This window comes from Oncorhynchus masou, chromosome 25, assembly GCF_036934945.1.
Source record: "Oncorhynchus masou masou isolate Uvic2021 chromosome 25, UVic_Omas_1.1, whole genome shotgun sequence".
In the NCBI taxonomy this organism is placed as follows: Eukaryota; Metazoa; Chordata; class Actinopteri; order Salmoniformes; family Salmonidae; genus Oncorhynchus; species Oncorhynchus masou.
This window is the reverse complement of record NC_088236.1, coordinates 30,968,295-30,987,701: the sequence shown is the minus strand read 5'-3', so window position 1 is coordinate 30,987,701 and position 19,407 is coordinate 30,968,295. Positions and strand designations below refer to the sequence as shown.

At 46.5% G+C, this 19,407-nt stretch overlaps 1 protein-coding gene across 1 annotated transcript in view; it reads right to left on the bottom strand.

The window, feature by feature from the left end:
- adgra2 (adhesion G protein-coupled receptor A2) overlaps positions 1–19,407 on the bottom strand; it is a 54,978-nt gene that overhangs the window by 14,624 nt on the left and 20,947 nt on the right. The window contains exons 4-10 of the mRNA XM_064937320.1: positions 4,729–4,800; positions 2,265–2,336; positions 2,087–2,158; positions 1,620–1,783; positions 901–1,114; positions 458–622; positions 163–361 (exon numbers count right to left, since the gene is read on the bottom strand). Of these exons, the coding sequence (XP_064793392.1) occupies positions 163–361; positions 458–622; positions 901–1,114; positions 1,620–1,783; positions 2,087–2,158; positions 2,265–2,336; positions 4,729–4,800 (958 nt within the window). The remainder of the gene's footprint in view (positions 1–162; positions 362–457; positions 623–900; positions 1,115–1,619; positions 1,784–2,086; positions 2,159–2,264; positions 2,337–4,728; positions 4,801–19,407) is intronic.

Here is a 19,407-nt window from a genome sequence, read left to right as displayed (position 1 = left end):
ATTTTAAAGCAAATAACTCAAATGTTTTGTTACTTTGACACATTTACCTTTCAGGCAACAACTATTTAAATATTACTACCATAATATATGTATCATATGTTGATTTCATAGTTACTGGGCAAAATGAACTTGCGACAGCCCAAGCACACCCCTGGTACTGACCAGGATGAAGGTGTGTAGGACCCGTGTGATGTCGTTGGTGTAGAGACAGTTGTCGTAGTCTCCCTCCTCCCAGCTCCCTGAGCGGTCACAGTATCGTGATGCCTGCTTCTGCTCCACAGTACCCCCCATGGACAGGGAGGGGTAGCGCAGCTGCAGACAGTACTGGTAGGAGGTGATACCTGCCAGGGTTCTGGGCCACCTAGAAAAAAACACCAAGGGAGGAGGATGCAGCATGTTTTAATCAGAAGGACTGTTATTATTGTGGATTTATTTTCTGGAGAAGGGAATTATTTACTTGAACTCTCCCCGGTTGTTAGTGACTCTTTCCTCCGGACAGAAGGAGGCGCTGTTCTCCAGCACCACGATTTCCACGCTGCGGGAGGTGTTGCCCCGCCCAGTGGCCACCACACACTTCCACTCTCCACTGGCCTCAACATGCACGTTGGACAAGATGAGCTCACTGCAACCGAGGAGACAGTACATCAGGCACTGCCATCACACATACCCAGACAGCACACTACACCTCATGTCCTATCAGCAGAAACTAAGCAAACAGTTTTTTTTCATCAATTCATGAGAACCAAACACTGGCCTCATAAACCATTACTAAATCAAAAACATATTTAACTTTATGATAAAAACATGAAAATATGACAATTGAGGAGTGCAATGAAAGGTAAGAAAAAAGTGCTGGGATCGACAGATATACCAACGGACCCCTCAGTACTGTAACATTACCTGGTGATGAAGGTGCAGTCATGCACCACGCTAGTCTCTAGACTGACGCCCTGCTCAGGGTCAGAGGTCACCAGCTGGCCGTTGTGGTGCCAGTGCAGCGCCGTGATTTTGTCCACCAGGGCGGCGGTGCAGTGGAAGGGCAGCCGGTCCCCCTTGAAGACCACCTGGCGCTGGGAGGGTAGGAGAGACAGGGTGTGCAGCTCCAGAGGCCCATCTGAGTGAGGAGAGGAACACACAGCACAGCCAGGAGAAGGGAAGGCAGATGAGACCATAACAAATCACTCTGGGTTACTTCTGCTGCTCTTTCATTACACAACCTCAGCTAAATATTTCAGATGAAGCCATTATGAGCCTGCTTTTTTAGGAATATTGGATGCAGACAGCCCCAAATCATAAAGGCCGACCACAGAGGAGGCACAACACAGCTAACTGGTGCACTTGGAAAGACAGACTACTGAGTGGAAGAGGAAATACAATAGAAAACACGTTATTGGAGACAGCAGAACATTGGTATTTTGCATTTTTATTGCACTTCTTACATGTTTCCACTTGCTCACTCACAGCTTATTACTTTTTACAAACACTTACCTCATCTCACAATATTACCATGAGAAAACAATGACTCTGTCATTCATATAGTGAAGTTTTCATACTATTTGAGGGGTGATAGTGGTGAACCACCGCATTCATATGCATTCCATTTCCTGTCAGACACTCACCACAGCTCAGCTGACTTTCGCTCAGTCCACGCAGGGGCTTTCCATGGAGGTTCCTGGGATAAGCACAGATTGTCTCGTCCCCCAGCCGGGCTGTCCTGGTGCGAAAGTAACCCGGCACCCAGCGCAGCCCACAGTCACATGACAGAAAGTCAGAGTTAAAGTTCCTGGTGAGAAAAAGCAGGGAGTTTTACAACAGCATTCATCAGGGGAGATTACACTGAGGAGCGGGAGCACTTTCCCTCTAACGGCATGTTGCCCAACAGCTCAGATCTATTCTCTGGTGGTCCATTATAGGATCAACATGTCAGATGTGACAAAAGGCTGTCCATTGCTTAAACTACGCCTATAGGGAGAAACATGTGATCAGATTGCCAAGATTGCATTTATATCGCTTCCGAAGATTATACAAACATCTGTCTGGAGCAAACTGTGAAAAAGGGGATGGCAGTGAGGAGCAAGGAACTCACACAAGTTTAAGATAGGGGAGCACCTTGAAGACCCCTGGGTCCAAGGAAGATAAGATGTTCCCAGAGAGGTTCCTAACAGGAGAAACCAGACAGATGTTTAATCACTATCACTGTACTACGTACCCACAATACTACACTAGAATGTGTTGCTTTATGGTCAGTTATTTAGCCTGCTTACAGTTTAGTGAGTTGGGTGAGTCCCTGGAACATGTCTGGAGTCAAGCAGCCAATGCGGTTGTTGGACAGGTCGCTAGGAGAGATAACAAGGACAGTGAGGGCACAGCGGTGAATAATGGTCATTTTTTAAATACAAAATAGAATGACAAAGCCTTAAAACCCTCAACTTAATGAATTCCATTGGTGTTTAAATGAGGGTTACAGCATAAAATATCCTTCATTTATTTTTTTATTACATTTTTCTGTGTCCATATGTATATGTTGTCAAACTGATGGCAGTTGTGAAAAAAGAGTTAAAGAGTTAAATGGAAATAATGCCATTGCACGTTAGGTACTTTTTTTCATTAATTAGGCTATTTTCTATTAAACCATATGGTCTATCTACTAGAAACTCATGGACAACATGGACACAGATAGAGTACTAGTCAGCAGGTTTGGACAAACCTGCTCATTTAAAGGGTTTTCTTTATTTTTACTATTTTCTACATTGTAGAATAATAGTGAAGACATCAACACTATGAAATAACAAATATGGAATCATGTAGTAACCAATAAAGTGTTAAACAAATCAAAATATATTTTTTACTTGAGATTCTTCAAAGTAGCCACCCGTGTCCTTGATGACAACGTTGCACACTTGGCATTCTCTCAATCAGCTTCATGAGGTAGTCACCTTTGAACGCATTTCAATGAACAGGTGTGCCTTGTTAAAAGTTGATTTGTGTGTATTTCTGGGGGGTATACAAAAGATATCCCTATTTGGTAAAAAAAAACAAGTCCATATTATGGCAAGAACAGCTCAAATAAGCAAAGAGAAATGACAGACCGGTGGAAATCTGTCCTTTGGAAGTATGGAGGATGAGGTGTGATGGTGTGGGGGTGCTTTGCTAGTGACACTTTCAGTGATTTATTTAGAATTTATGGCACACTTAACCAGCACGGCTACCACATCATTCTGCAGTGATACGTCATCCCATCTGGTTTGCGCTTTCTACAGGACAATGACCCAAAACACACTCTCCAGGCTGTGTAAGGGCTATTTGACCAAGAAGGAGAGTGATGGAGTGCTGCATCAGATGACATGGCCTCCACAATCACCCAACCTCAACCCAATTGAGACGCTTTGGGATGAGTTGGACCGCAGAGTGAAGGAAAAGTAGCCAACAAGTGCTCAGCATACGTGGGAATTCCTTCAAGACTGTTGGAAAAGCATTCCTCATGAAGCTGGTTGAGAGTGTGCAAAGATGTCATCAAGGCAAGGGGTGGCTACTTTGAAGAATCTCAAATATAAAATGTATTTTTTTAACACTTTATTGGTTACTACATTATTCCATATTTCATAGGTTTGACATCTTCACTTTATTCTACAATGTAGCAAATAGTAAAAATAAAGAAAAACCCTTAAATGAGTAGATGTGTCCAAACTTTGGACTGGTACTGTATAAAAAATGAATACTATATATTAATATTTTTTTAAATAAATATCCAAAATTACTTAAGATTCCGGTAACTTTGGTAAATTACTGATACATTTGCAACCCTAATCTTGACACTCTGCATGTTGTTTTTGTGATCTCATTGGGAACAACTGGCTTCTCCAGCACATTGTATTTGTTTACAATAACAAAGTCTTATCCAAAGTGGCTTTCTTGGCCAGTAGGCACATCTTTCACAATTCCCATTCATACAACTAGCCAGCATGTAACACAGCAGGATAAGGAATTGGAATTTTGCAATACTCTCGTGACCTGTGAATGTTCCTTATCGATATAGACCATAGAACCTCTACTAAAGCCATATCACCAAAGAAGGAGCAAATGCACTCTGCAGCCCCTGCATGCTGTGTCTGCATGGTATAAGGACAGTGTCAGAGTGAGCCTTCTTCCACTGTCCCCCTGACACAACCCAGCAGAGAGCTGTCGAGAGTGTGTCTTTATCTCTCCCTGTTTGTTTTGAAAAGCCCCAGACCTTGCAGGGAAAACACAAGCAGTACAGGGAGGGGAAAAGATTCACGCAGCGCAGGGCAGAGGACCGAAGCCGACTGTCCAAACACACAATGAGTGAGCTACAAGCGGCCGCAAACTGCTTCCCTGTCACATCCAATGACGTGTGAGGAGCCTCTGCGTGGCCCTGAGGTTTCCCATGGCGGCAGAGCAGAGCACCAGGCATGTCATCCCAGGCCCCACTGAGATCAGCACAGACCAGCACATACACTTAGCCCAGCCATCCACAACACATTTCTGAGCCAGCCAGGCTTTTATGATGGACGCTAAAACTGAGGATATATACTTTTACATATAGTTTTATGTGTCAGAAAAAGTTATGACTGTGTGCTGGTTTCGAAAATACTCAATACTGTGACATGCAGAGAGACTGGCAACTAAACCAACTCTTTATATATGTAATATGACTGTTTACAGTGCACAAGATATAATGAAAACAGAGCTGATTCTGTATGCACTTACAGCTTCCGAAGTTCAGATAAACTTTGGAAGGCTCCAGGCATGATGGTGCTGATGAGGTTGTTCCTGAGGTCCCTGGGGAGAGAGAGAGAAAAAGAGAAATTAGACCATACACAGACCATACAAACGCTCCACATCGCGTGGCCGCGGCCACCCTAATCTGGTGGTCCCAGCGCGCACGACCCACGTGGAGTTCCAGGTCTCCGGTAGCCTCTGGAACTGCCGATCTGCGGCCAACAAGGCAGAGTTCATCTCAGCCTATGCCTCCCTCCAGTCCCTCGACTTCTTGGCACTGACGGAAACATGGATCACCACAGATAACACTGCTACTCCTACTGCTCTCTCTTCGTCCGCCCACGTGTTCTCGCACACCCCGAGAGCTTCTGGTCAGCGGGGTGGTGGCACCGGGATCCTCATCTCTCCCAAGTGGTCATTCTCTCTTTCTCCCCTTACCCATCTGTCTATCGCCTCCTTTGAATTCCATGCTGTCACAGTTACCAGCCCTTTCAAGCTTAACATCCTTATCATTTATCGCCCTCCAGGTTCCCTCGGAGAGTTCATCAATGAGCTTGATGCCTTGATAAGCTCCTTTCCTGAGGACGGCTCACCTCTCACAGTCCTGGGCGACTTTAACCTCCCCACGTCTACCTTTGACTCATTCCTCTCTGCCTCCTTCTTTCCACTCCTCTCCTCTTTTGACCTCACCCTCTCACCTTCCCCCCTACTCACAAGGCAGGCAATACGCTCGACCTCATCTTTACTAGATGCTGTTCTTCCACTAACCTCATTGCAACTCCCCTCCAAGTCTCCGACCACTACCTTGTATCCTTTTCCCTCTCGCTCTCATCCAACACTTCCCACACTGCCCCTACTCGGATGGTATCGCGCCGTCCCAACCTTCGCTCTCTCTCCCCCGCTACTCTCTCCTCTTCCATCCTATCATCTCTTCCCTCTGCTCATACCTTCTCCAACCTATCTCCTGATTCTGCCTCCTCAACCCTCCTCTCTTCCCTTTCTGCATCCTTTGACTCTCTATGTCCCCTATCCTCCAGGCCGGCTCGGTCCTCCCCTCCCGCTCCGTGGCTCGACGACTCATTGCGAGCTCACAGAACAGTGCTCCGGGCAGCCGAGCGGAAATGGAGGAAAACTCGCCTCCCTGCGGACCTGGCATCCTTTCACTCCCTCCTCTCTACATTTTCCTCCTCTGTCTCTGCTGCTAAAGCCACTTTCTACCACTCTAAATTCCAAGCATCTGCCTCTAACCCTAGGAAGCTCTTTGCCACCTTCTCCTCCCTCCTGAATCCTCCTCCCCCCCCTCCTCCCTCTCTGCAGATGACTTCGTCAACCATTTTGAAAAGAAGGTCGACGACATCCGATCCTCGTTTGCTAAGTCAAACGACACCGCTGGTTCTGCTCACACTGCCCTACCCTGTGCTCTGACCTCTTTCTCCCCTCTCTCTCCAGATGAAATCTCGCTTCTTGTGACGGCCGGCCGCCCAACAACCTGCCCGCTTGACCCTATCCCCTCCTCTCTTCTCCAGACCATTTCCGGAGACCTTCTCCCTTACCTCACCTCGCTCATCAACTCATCCCTGACCGCTGGCTACGTCCCTTCCGTCTTCAAGAGAGCGAGAGTTGCACCCCTTCTGAAAAAACCTACACTCGACCCCTCCGATGTCAACAACTACAGACCAGTATCCCTTCTTTCTTTTCTCTCCAAAACTCTTGAACGTGCCGTCCTTGGCCAGCTCTCCCGCTATCTCTCTCAGAATGACCTTCTTGATCCAAATCAGTCAGGTTTCAAGACTAGTCATTCAACTGAGACTGCCCTTCTCTGTATCACGGAGACGCTCCGCACTGCTAAAGCTAACTCTCTCTCCTCTGCTCTCATCCTTCTAGACCTATCGGCTGCCTTCGATACTGTGAACCATCAGATCCTCCTCTCCACCCTCTCCGAGTTGGGCATCTCCGGCGCGGCCCACGCTTGGATTGCGTCCTACCTGACAGGTCGCTCCTACCAGGTGGCGTGGCGAGAATCTGTCTCCTCGCCACGCGCTCTCACCACTGGGGTCCCCCAGGGCTCTGTTCTAGGCCCTCTCCTATTCTCGCTATACACCAAGTCACTTGGCTCTGTCATAACCTCACATGGTCTCTCCTATCATTGCTATGCAGACGACACACAATTAATCTTCTCCTTTCCCCCTTCTGATGACCAGGTGGCGAATCGCATCTCTGCATGTCTGGCAGACATATCAGTGTGGATGACGGATCACCACCTCAAGCTGAACCTCGGCAAGACGGAGCTGCTCTTCCTCCCGGGGAAGGACTGCCCGTTCCATGATCTCGCCATCACGGTTGACAACTCCATTGTGTCCTCCTCCCAGAGCGCTAAGAACCTTGGCGTGATCCTGGACAACACACTGTCGTTCTCAACTAACATCAAGGCGGTGGCCCGTTCCTGTAGGTTCATGCTCTACAACATCCGCAGAGTACGACCCTGCCTCACACAGGAAGCGGCACAAGTCCTAATCCAGGCACTTGTCATCTCCCGTCTGGATTACTGCAACTCGCTGTTGGCTGGGCTCCCTGCCTGTGCCATTAAACCCCTACAACTCATCCAGAACGCCGCAGCCCGTCTGGTGTTCAACCTTCCCAAGTTCTCTCACGTCACCCCGCTCCTCCGCTCTCTCCACTGGCTTCCAGTTGAAGCTCGCATCCGCTACAAGACCATGGTGCTTGCCTACGGAGCTGTGAGGGGAACGGCACCGCAGTACCTCCAGGCTCTGATCAGGCCCTACACCCAAACAAGGGCACTGCGTTCATCCACCTCTGGCCTGCTCGCCTCCCTACCACTGAGGAAGTACAGTTCCCGCTCAGCCCAGTCAAAACTGTTCGCTGCTCTGGCCCCCCAATGGTGGAACAAACTCCCTCACGACGCCAGGACAGCGGAGTCAATCACCACCTTCCGGAGACACCTGAAACCCCACCTCTTCAAGGAATACCTAGGATAGGATAAAGTAATCCTTCTCACCCCCCCTTAAATGATTTAGATGCACTATTGTAAAGTGGCTGTTCCACTGGATGTCAGAAGGTGAATTCACCAATTTGTAAGTCGCTCTGGATAAGAGCGTCTGCTAAATGACTTAAATGTAATGTAAATGTAAAAATTAAAATAACATAAGACATTAGACTGCATGTCAATGAGGAGACCTACGGCCTTGCACATAGCTAGTTGAAACATTGGCCCATAACATCTCCAAACTAAGCCTTGAGGGCAATCACCAGGTGTTCATTAAAATGTGTTAATGTCTGAGTAAATACAGTATAAACAGTGAATAGCTGGATACAATATTCAGCCAGGATCAGCAATACAGAGGTTTCTTTAAAATGACTGGGAGTGGATACATATACCCCAAATATGGCCCCACCAGTGGGACACAGCAGGATATTTCTGTATTCGGATGGTTTGGAAATCCTACCCCAACAGCCACCTGGACTTGGGTCTCGCAAGGATGCCAATAGTTGACCAAAGAAAATATCGCTGGAATCCAAGAGGAGTGCTACTCTTTCAGTACTCTTTTGAAAATAAATGACTCTTCCCAAGATAAAGTTACTCTGGCTATTGCCAAACCATAAATATGAATTTCTACCTTTGAAGATCTAATGTCATACTACCCGTCACATTTCACCCCACCTTCTTGCCCTGCCATGCCGAGCCATGCCCATGTGTTAAACAACTCAACCACATACCCTTCTCTATTCACAGTCAGACCTGCAGAGAATTAACCTCTAAAACTCAGGGAAGCTCTTTGGCCAGGTGGGAATAGCAAGGTTGGAAGAGGTCATCAGACAAAGGGTTTTAGGCAGGACAAGGCTGATGTGTGAAGGCAATGTGTTCCTTGTTCCTACAGCATGAAAAACGCCTGCTCCCAAAGGAACAGTCACAGAGAAGGATTTCCTTACAAAAGCTCCCAGACATCAACACCAACGTTTAGGGAGGAAGCAGTCCCCCCCCCCCGTTCCAATCCTTCCCAGCATGCCATTGTGGTAGCCAGAACCTTCAGGGACTTTCTGCTCCACTATCCCACAATGCATGATCTCAGATCTATTTTCCTAACCACATCGCATCACACACCATTTAAAATGTTAGCCCCCCAAACATCTCCTCGCCCACTCTTGTCCTCTATCCAAGAGATTAGCTATTTTTATCAATTCAGGACATATTCATTCTGGGAATAGTTTCCAGTATATATATATGTGTGTGTGTATATATATATATAAAGAGAGAGAGAGAGAGAGAGAGAGAGAGAGAGAGAGAGAGAGAGAGAGAGAAGTATGGCTACGATACCTTGAGATACAGGCATGGCTTTTATTGGTCAAGATCTGTTTTGGACATGACTATCCGGGGCCATCATCACTCATATCAGAATGACAGTATATACAGTAACATAATGATAGAGCTGGTCGAGTGTAGTATTGTCCTGGCTGAGACTGGGTGGACCAGAGACAGATGTGTCTATCTGAAAGCAGTAAGACAGACCCACTGACAGAACACTTTGCAACAACTTCACAGCTTTTTACAGAGGTGAAAGTTTACCCTGACCAGAGTGCTAACAGAACTGCGCTACCTTGCCATATCTGTTTGGTAAGAAATCCCTTGCATTAACAAAATGTCTGAGTGTGTGAGAGTGAAAATTACAATGTGTTTGTCTGTTTATGTGTGTGTGTGTGTGTGTGTGTGTGTGTGTGTGTGTGTGTGTGTGTGTGTGTGTGTGTGTGTGTGTGTGTGTGTGTGTGTGTGTGTGTGTGTGTGTGTGTGTGTGTGTGTGTGTGTGTGTGTGTGTGTGTTTGTCTGTTTATGTGTGTCTGTGTGTGTGTGTGTGTGTGTGTGTGTGTGTGTGTGTGTGTGTGTGTGTGTGTGTGTGTGTGTGTGTGTGTGTGTGTGTGTGTGTGTGTGTGTGTGTGTGTGTGTGTGTGTGTGTGAGAGAGAGAGAGTCAGAAGTCGCGTTGGAGCTGTTGCCCAGGGAGGGGAGAACAATGCTACTGTTTCCAGCCTGGCGTGTCCCGGGGCTCGTTAGCACCGTGATGAAAGTCAGGGCACTGCCCACCACTTCCTCCCTCATGGTGACTACTGAGTCTCAGACACACACTTACTGCACCGCACACACACACACACAATCTCCACAGGAGGGTGCTGAGGGGAGGACGGCTCATAATAACGGATTGAATGGTGCGAATGGAAAGGCATCAAACACATGAAAACGATGTGTTTGATATATTTGATACCATTCCACTTATTCCGCTACAGACATTACCCCAAGCGCGTCCTCCCCAATTAAGATCCCACCAACCTCCTGTGACATAGACATAGCCTACACTTTTCCTCGTAGACACACATACATACTTACATTTTGCCATAGAGATACACCAAGAACCACAGAATATACCCAGCAAACCAAAATTGGTTCTGTGAAAGTTCCCAGAACATTCGTTTGGTCGTGGCAAATGTTCTCATAACACAAAAACTGTCCAGTCGTGCGGATGTCTGGGATGTATGATTGAATGCTGGCTTGGGATAAAAAAACTTGGCTTGGGAACCAAACATTGCAGTTTCAAACCCCACATTTTCAGCTTGTCAACATATGACGTGTAAAAAATATGGTTGTGTCTGTATGATTAAATGCTGTTCAAATGTCCTATGAATGAAATGAAAATACCATGTGTTCCATATCACCTGTCCTCAAATGTTAATTGCTATTTTTATCTGGATAGAAATACAATGGGGATGTATTACAATATGCTTTAAAGAGCAAAACATTTGCATGCTGAGACGGTTGTGGGAATGTTCTGTACAACCTGTGTGAATATCACAAGAATATTATTGTGACATCTCAGGCAACTCCCATAACTTAATGAAATGTTCTGGGAGCCTTTAAAGAAGTCAGAAATGCTGTTCTGTCAACATTCTAGCAACATGAAAGGAATGTTTTCTGCACCCTGATACAAACATTATCTGAAAGTCAGCACAACTGGACAGTTTTAGTGTTTTGGGAACCTATATCTTGTCATAACTACACAATGCCCCCCCCCCAAAAAAAAAAATCTGGGTACCTTTAAAGAATAGACTAAATGTGTTCTGGGATCATTCTTCTAACAAGTGAATGTTTTTAGACAGTTTTTGTGTTATGAGAACATTTGCTGCAACCTAATTTATGTTCTGGGAATTTTCCAGAACCAATTTTGGTTTGCTGGGAAAACATTACTGCTACATTGTGTTGTTACATTACCTGGAAACCTAATTAGAACTTTTGGGGAATGTTCTGTGTGGTTGTTACAGATGTTGTGCACCACATTTAAGGTGAAAGTTAGGAGAACATTCCAAAGATATTTTATGTTAAAAACATTTGTGTTTTTGGGATGTTTGCATTTGAATGTTAGATACAACCCTTATAAATGGAATCTTAGCTAATGTTCTGGGAATGTTCCCGGTTTGCTGGGTATACACATACTGGCATGTACTACGGTACTGTGCTAGAGACACACACACTCTCTACCACAGAGACACACTGGCACTCTGGTCTTCTTAAGTCCCCTGCACATGTTCCTTCTCAGGAGGTGAACCTGATGCCCAATGGGTCAACAGCAGTCTTCAGATAGTAAATCAAGTCCCATGTGCACCCATACATCTATACTCTCAACAATCTGCCCTTTCATACACAGCCTTAGAAGGGGCAGAGCAGTGTGTGCTTTAGGTCTATGAGTATCAACAGTCGGGCACTCCAATACACTCTCTTATCACCGAGCTGGTGAATGTGGAGGAGAGCACCAGAGTCAACAGAGCCATGCAGACCCATGCAGGCCCAGCAGGCCACGCACCCAGGCGATGACTTCCTTCTGCCCTCTGAGGCAGCACTCTCCCAGACATCGACTTCACAGCTCACTGGCCCTCACACTGATGACAGCAGCTGTCACCAGCAGCATAAACAATGTCTGAAGAAATGTCAAATGCAAATGCTCAATGTATTTCACCTTGAAACATACTAGCATGGAATTGCAGTCGTAGGTCTTCTGTGGATCTGGAATGTGATGTTGGGTATGTTCTTATCATTGGGGTCCCAATAACAAACACAAGAAATGTTGAAGTGTACTTTTCCCTCCCTTATATGGACTCTTATCCACCATCTCCCACTTTCACTTATCGTCCCTTAAAGGTGTAGAACAAACATACTTGAAATAAATATGAAATCAAACTTCTGACTTACGGCAGTAGTAATACCATGGCCAGAGCAAAAACAGGTCAAGCTCTCCTGTGTGCCTGTGACTATAGGACATGGAGGCGAAAGACTGATAACCTGACAATCTGCATCAAAATGTCAACAACAAAAAAATGTTGAAAGGAAAAATAACTGATTCCCAAATGGATTTGTAACCAACATCCCTTTAAGCCCAGTGCTTTATCCCCTACACCACATGTGGCCCATATGATTGGGCTTTGACAGCATCCAACCCACAGCCAGTCTAAAAAGAGCCATTGTGTTCTTCAACTGGGCCTAACACCAGAGGCTGCCATTAAAGACTGTATTTTTTTTCAAGTCTTCTCCCAATCAATGGGGCTGATCCTGTGCTGCTCTGAAGAGTCCTTCCTGTCTGGGACTGGACCGGACGTGCTCGCAGGGAAGCAAGAGGGTCATAATTAAGACGACTGCTGTATAGCGCTTCAGGCTGTAGAGTTTTCCATTATCAGGCCCACTGTGGCAGGGGATGGGGTGTTCCATTATCAGGCCCACTGTGGCAGGGGATGGAGTGTTCCATTATCAGGCCCACTGTGGCAAGGGATGGAGTGCTCCATTATCAGGCCCACTGTGGCAAGGGATGGAGTGCTCCATTATCAGGCCCTCTGTGGCAGGGGATGGAGTGCTCCATTATAGGCCCACTGTGGCAGGGGATGGAGTGCTCCATTATCAGGCCCACTGTGGCAGGGGATGGAGTGCTCCATTATCAGGCCCACTGTGGCAGGGGATGGAGTGCTCCATTATCAGGCCCACTGTGGCAGGGGATGGAATGTTCCATTATCAGGCCCACTGTGGCAGGGGATGGAGTGCTCCATTATCAGGCCCACTGTGGCAAGGGATGGAGTGCTCCATTATCAGGCCCACTGTGGCAGGGGATGGAGTGCTCCATTATCAGGCCCACTGTGGCAGGGGATGGAGTGCTCCATTAACAGGCCCACTGTGGCAGGGGATGGAGTGTTCCATTATCAGGCCCACTGTGGCAGGGGATGGAGTGCTCCATTATCAGGCCCACTGTGGCAGGGGATGGAGTGCTCCATTATCAGGCCCACTGTGGCAGGGGATGGAGTGCTCCATTATCAGGCCCACTGTGGCAGGGGATGGAGTGCTCCATTATCAGGCCCACTGTGGCAGGGGATGGAGTGCTCCAGTGACATTGTTCAGGCCATAGCCCTGGTGAGCAATGGGAGAATGACTGAAGCCACGGAACAGCCATTCACTATCACCCAGACTGGAATTCACTCAATTGGGGATAAGGTTTTTATAAGTAGAGAGAAAAGGTATTTCATTCCCCATTTTCTATACTGTACCTATCTGCAGATGCACAACCAGGTCACACTATCAACCTTCCGAGCTATGAAACAAATGTTTGTTTGGTTGTTCATAATGAGACAAAGAAAGAAAGAGGGACTTAAATGTTAACTGGCACCTTGGTCCCGACAGAGGTCAGTGGAGACCATTTTTGTGCCGCGTGTCATTTCCTGTCTCGTTGGTGTCTCCAGCACAGAGGCCCTTGCTCTTTTTTTTACAGTTTCCTATTTCTCATTTTTTTTACTAGCTGCTTTTCCCCTGTAGGGAGGGGCAGGTGGGGATGGGGGGTGGCCCTGTGTAATGCCCCCCCCCCCACTCCTCAACACACTTGCTCACAATGGGGGCTCTGTAACACAGCCCCCAAACCTACTCCTGCCTTCCCCCAAAACAGGAAACCACGATCTGCCGAGCTCTTGTTTTCCTACTAATTTCCTGCTTTCCTGCCCCTTCCACAGATTATTTTCTTTATTTTCTTTGTCTGGTTCCCCTCAGATTAGATCCCTAATCAACATTAGCTCGTGTGCATCTGGAAACCAGTTGCTTTAGCCATGTCGGTTTGTCCTACAGTCCAGAGTTGCAGTTCTACCCCACTGCATGCAGCCTTTTCTGTCATAACAATAATGACCTGCTAATAACAAATAATAAACAAGCCCCATCATTACCCTTGAAAACACAATCAAAAGAGACTACTGGCACATACATACAACCCTCAGTTGGAAATACCATTAAGAAAAACATCCAGGTGATTTAAAATCATGCTGTAAGTAATGTTTCACCTGAAGGTACATAGGGTTACATCTGATGTTGGGTGCAACTGAAAAGGAGCCTGTTCTAACACTGGGTAATATCAACCCTGCCATGTCACAGAGCTTTAGAGTTAACTGTCCTGAAGGAATCTGGCCACAGCTCTGGCCATGACTGGCATTCATTTAAACTGTGGTACAAACTGCACGCTAGTTGGGGAAAGGATGTACTGAAATAGCCGTGTATACTTTTATTTGAAGTGTAACATTTCCTAGGTTGATTATAGGTTTCTACAGTCTGCTGCTAGGGGTACTGGAGATTATTCTGCCAAGGAAAACTCTGTGGATTTACTGACTCCAACTCTGGGTTCTGGAAGGAACAGGGCTAGATGACAAAAGGGAGGCAATACCCACTTTGGCTCTTCTCTTGATTTCCATTAGTATGCATGAGGTACTGTTAGCAACACTGTTATACACAACTTCACCCACGAAATTGGGTGAATTGACTACAATTCACTTTATGTCAACAGTATAGACAGTATAGTATAGAGGTCATTCATTTATAATGCACGGGGTGATTTATTTTTTGTATTTCTTGTTGGCTACTTTTCCCTGTTTGTATATGAACAACTGTCCCCCTGTGTAGGACTATCATAACAGTGTGGAGATATTAGTCCTGGAAACCAGCCAGCTCTTATATTCTACAGTTTTCAGCAGTAAATGAACAGAATGGTTCTAATAAAACAGGCAGTGAAAATATGAAAATGTAGTAAATCCATAACATTATTTGAAAAGCAGACAAAAACAAAAGCAGAAATAGGCGACCTCCTCCACCGCTCTGCCAATGAGGTTGCAGACAGAAGTCCGGAAATACTTCATTCAGAGTTAGGAGTGGACCAACTCTACCATAGGGAACGAACTGGTAAACAATGTTGTTCATACAAAATATCAATGAAAAGGAGCACAATCACAGGCGATGTGAGAAAATGCATCCAGTGGGCGGACTACAGCGAGTAGAGGAGTACTGAGAGAAAGAGAGGGGTGGTGGGACTGTCCGGTAGAGAGCCCGAGAGGACTGGGAGAGGGGGAGATGCAAAGAGGAAAGCAGAAACGGAGTGAGAACGGAAGTGGGGGGGGGGGGGGGGCCTCAAGAATTTATGAAGGAAAAAGCCATTGAAATCATATCAAATTTGCTGCATGTGCGTTTAAGAACCACTGGCATATGAAGAATTCTGTTTAGTAATGAGCTTAGGAGAGGACTTGCTCGCCGTTTCAATAAACCCCTAGAGCCACGATTGAGTTAAGCTTACAATACAAACACTCCCCGTTCCTTCAGTTTATCTCCCAGACACATCTGGAGTCTATCAACTCCAACAGTACCCCCCTCTTTTTGTTTCCACTCTATAGCACGCTTAACCCCTTCCTCACTCGACCTTCTCATGTCACGCACATTCATTAAGTGGCTGTTGCCTCACAGGGGCCATTCAAAAGCGTATGCAGGAAAAGGTAACAACACAAACGCTCATTTGTTTGGTTAGTGAGAAATGAGACTCCTGTGTCCAGCCATCTCTGCTCCAGTCAGGAGTTCAGGTTGTTTTTGGGAGGATGGCTGAAATCAGAGCATTCCTGCAGCCTGGATCTGGGCTCTGCTCTGCTGTGCCCAGAGGGTCTAGACAGCAGGGCTCCTAGCCACAGCCACCTCTGGATTTACAGGGCAAAGCAGTGCCCACCTCTGCACTACTCCCACTCATCAAGGTATAATTTGCTTAGCCTCTGTGGAAATAATGTTAATCTCCCCCACCAAAGAAAACAACAAGACTTTATATAAGGGAAACTGCTGGTGCACTCATTCTCTTTAACCAACAGCCTTCATACCATCTTTAGCCATTTCGTCTCCACTTCCACTGCGTTGGATGGTAAAGTTGTTTAACTTGGCCTAGTTCCTAACCCTGACTTCTCAGAATGGCAGAGACGATTTCAAGGTCTGCTTCAGCAGGGCTCAAGCACAGCTTGAGAGGCTTCTGCCTCTACTTTATATAACTGATGTTATCAGGACAAATATGAATGAATAGGACACAGTATTTCAGAGACACAGTAGATTTATTTAAATCATATCAAGGACATTAACCCTCTGCTATACTGTCTCCCTCTCCACATCTACAGATTCCCATGCCCTTCTTGACTTATGATGACCAGTACTTTCAATGCAAACATCCCCTCATTCTTAGCCTTCTATATAAATCACCAACAAGTGTGCATTTCCTGTTCTTAGCTGAAGTGGCTTCAACTAGGCAGGAAGTGAGGGTAAAAAGAGATAAAACAGCACACTGCAAACCAAACATTTCTTACAGACAAACCATGGTTAGAATAACTATGAATGGCTGTTATTGGCTATGAAGGAAATGTATAGGTCAGGAAGGATCACGTCCAACAGTGACTTTTGAAAAGGCTGTGAACTGGCTTCATCCTGCTTGGCAGACCCAATCCCATGCAGCTAACTTAGCTCTTCCTTTCCTGTCCACCACAGTGCTCCTGCTCCTTCACCTATCCACTCTCTACCACTCCACTTTACCTCTCCCCTCTGTTCTCCCTCTCCCTTTGTGCACCATCTCTCCCTGTAGGGTGAGCAGGCTGGTAATGAGGGCCCCTTGTGCCCTGGCTGTCCTGTGTCCCATGGTGCAGTGGGGGCCAGTTGGACACGAGCCAGACCCCCTCTCTGCTCATTATTCTCATTACTTCGCCTCAAATCAGTGCAGGACAGGCTGCTGGGATCTGTCCACAACTCATAAAGGTCCCTGCTCGTTAGTGGACCCGCCTCGTTAGGGCCTGCGTCAGCTCCCATCAGAGAGGGTGTGCTGTGAGGAGGTGGGGGTACAAGGAAAGGTGTGTGAGATTGTATTTGTGTGTATGCGTGTGCGTGTGCGTGTGTGTGTGTGTGTGTGTGTGTGTGTGTGTGTGTGTGTGTGTGTGTGTGTGTGTGTGTGTGTGTGTGTGTGTGTGTGTGTGTGTGTGTGTGTGTGTGTGTACAATAGAAAGCTGTGTTGTACACTAGAACGCGGAAGTATGCAGTAGATACAACTGTAGATATTGGGATACAAACCTTTCAAAAAGAACTGCAGCACAACACACAGATATCCTGTAAGAGGGTAAACAAACAATGCTAAATTGCTCTCTGCACTTGGGTGGCTTGGCAAGTTGGAAGTTTATGAAGGCATTAGCAGTTTTGAGGATGTTTGGCCTTAGGAAAGACCTGCTCTGCTCTGAATGGAGGAGGGGTTCCTGCCCTGTAGCTGTGCTTTCATACTCATAACAGTACAGCTCTGATTATACTCAGCTCTGCCTCTGCTTGGACTTCTGTTTCAAACATGGCTGAGTAGGCTGAGAGGGACAGCAGGTCTGTTTAGACATCGACTTCTGGAAATTATGCATGGGGGAGTTCGGGATGCCCATAATAGGACACACACACAGGAGGTAGACGGACACTGAAGTTGAGACTGAGATACACTGAAATCTGTCTGGTTGCCCTCCTGAATTTAAGGAAGGACTGCTGTGGTGTTATTCCCTAGTGTGTGTTACCCGGCCCTCGTGGGCTGGCCTCTGATTACTCCGCTGACCACATACAGTATATGAGTAACTGCTAGCCACTGGACCAAATGACAAGCACATGTAGACAACAGGCTGGAAATAATGAGCAGACCTGAATGGTGACCAAGATAGAAACAAAACAAAACAACCCAGCAGCTCGCAGGGGTAGGAGCACAGTAGGTGGACAACAAGCTAGAACCATTTTGTTTTTTTACTTCACATGAATCCGTTCCTATCCATCTGCGCCCGGTTGGATTTTGAATTATGTCAAGGTGGGATATTTTAATATGAAGACAATTTTAAGTGAAAGTCATGAAATGCTGAATTACAGAGTGTGAAGCTCAAGATGAGTGAGCAGACCTCCAGTGCAGTGAGTCAGAGGGCCGGTGAAGGTCAGAGGTCTGAGCAGAGGAGTGAAACGAGCCCTGAGTGATTTACATTATGTCATCTTTTGCAGCAGACGCCCACAGCTCCTGCTGAGTGTGTGTGTCTGGTTGTGTGTGCACCCTTACAGAAAAACCACATACATTTGACATGTTTTCATGTGATTTTCCATATGTGAAAATTGTACAATTTTCATTAATGGTGTGTGTGTGTGTTTGTTCTGGGTTCTGTGTCTCTCTCACTGGGTCAGAGTTGTACTGTAGTCCTGCAGGCCTGCTCAGTCCCTTACCCCCTGCTAGTTTTACCACTGTCCCAGGTATAAGGGCCTGTTAATGGGCAAGCTCAGGTTACTCACCCCACTAGCCCAGGGCACTCTGGGGGGTCTTTTCTGCACTTGCAAAAACAAGCAATATCATCTCATTTTACATCAAACAAACAGTTCTGCTCAAGCCTTTAGTTTGCCAAAGCCCCATACCACTAATCAAATCTCAGCTAAAGGGTCTAACAACACAGGTCATAAAGGTGAGCAAACGAAGCTTGTAATGGTTGAGGATCTAACTCGGATTTCTCCTCTGGGTAATAGAGAGCCTAAGAAGAAGGTAAGAACACGGTCACAGGTTTTCTTGCCTGGCGTAGCTCACACGGCAGACAATAACAGAGGGTCTAGCAGTTTCTGCAAATGTAGCTCTTTTTTTCCAGACCTGGCATGTCTGGTTTGAGATCCAGTAGGTAGGTACTAACAAGCTAACAACTGCAGCGAATTACCATATTTGTCTTTCTTTCAACATTTTGGAAAAGCTTGTTAACTTCATGTGTGGCAGCTCACTGACATGTGGAACTAATATTGCTTAAGCACCTCCTCGCCCCCGACCCTCCCCCAAAACTGCTGCCTCCTAGACATGCACAGTTGTTGGCCCCATTTCATACATACTGTACACTACAACACTGTATACTCTCATTTTGTTGACGCAATGTAAAACTCCCTTCATCAGTGTCACTCAGCCTTTATATTTGTGTTCTTATGTTGACAACAGCAGGGACATTTTGTGCCACTGATGAAGATCAAATCCTCAGAGGACTCAACTGTCATCTAAGCTGTAAGGAAAGACAATAAACAGCCAGTGAACTAGCTAGGCACTGAGACCCTACCTCCATAGTATAAACCAGCCAGCCAGCCAGCCGGCTGCCTCGGTCTGAGCAGCAGGCAGTGCAGGCAGCGCCAACAGCCTGCTCCTCCCATGGATCCCCTTATCTTGTCCTGTAGAGCAGGGCTTCCCTGATAATGATGGATGGTGGTGTAATTATGCAATCTTTTCACATAAATAACCAGTCTCAGTATTTCATCTTCCCTGCTGAAGCCAGCCCACTGG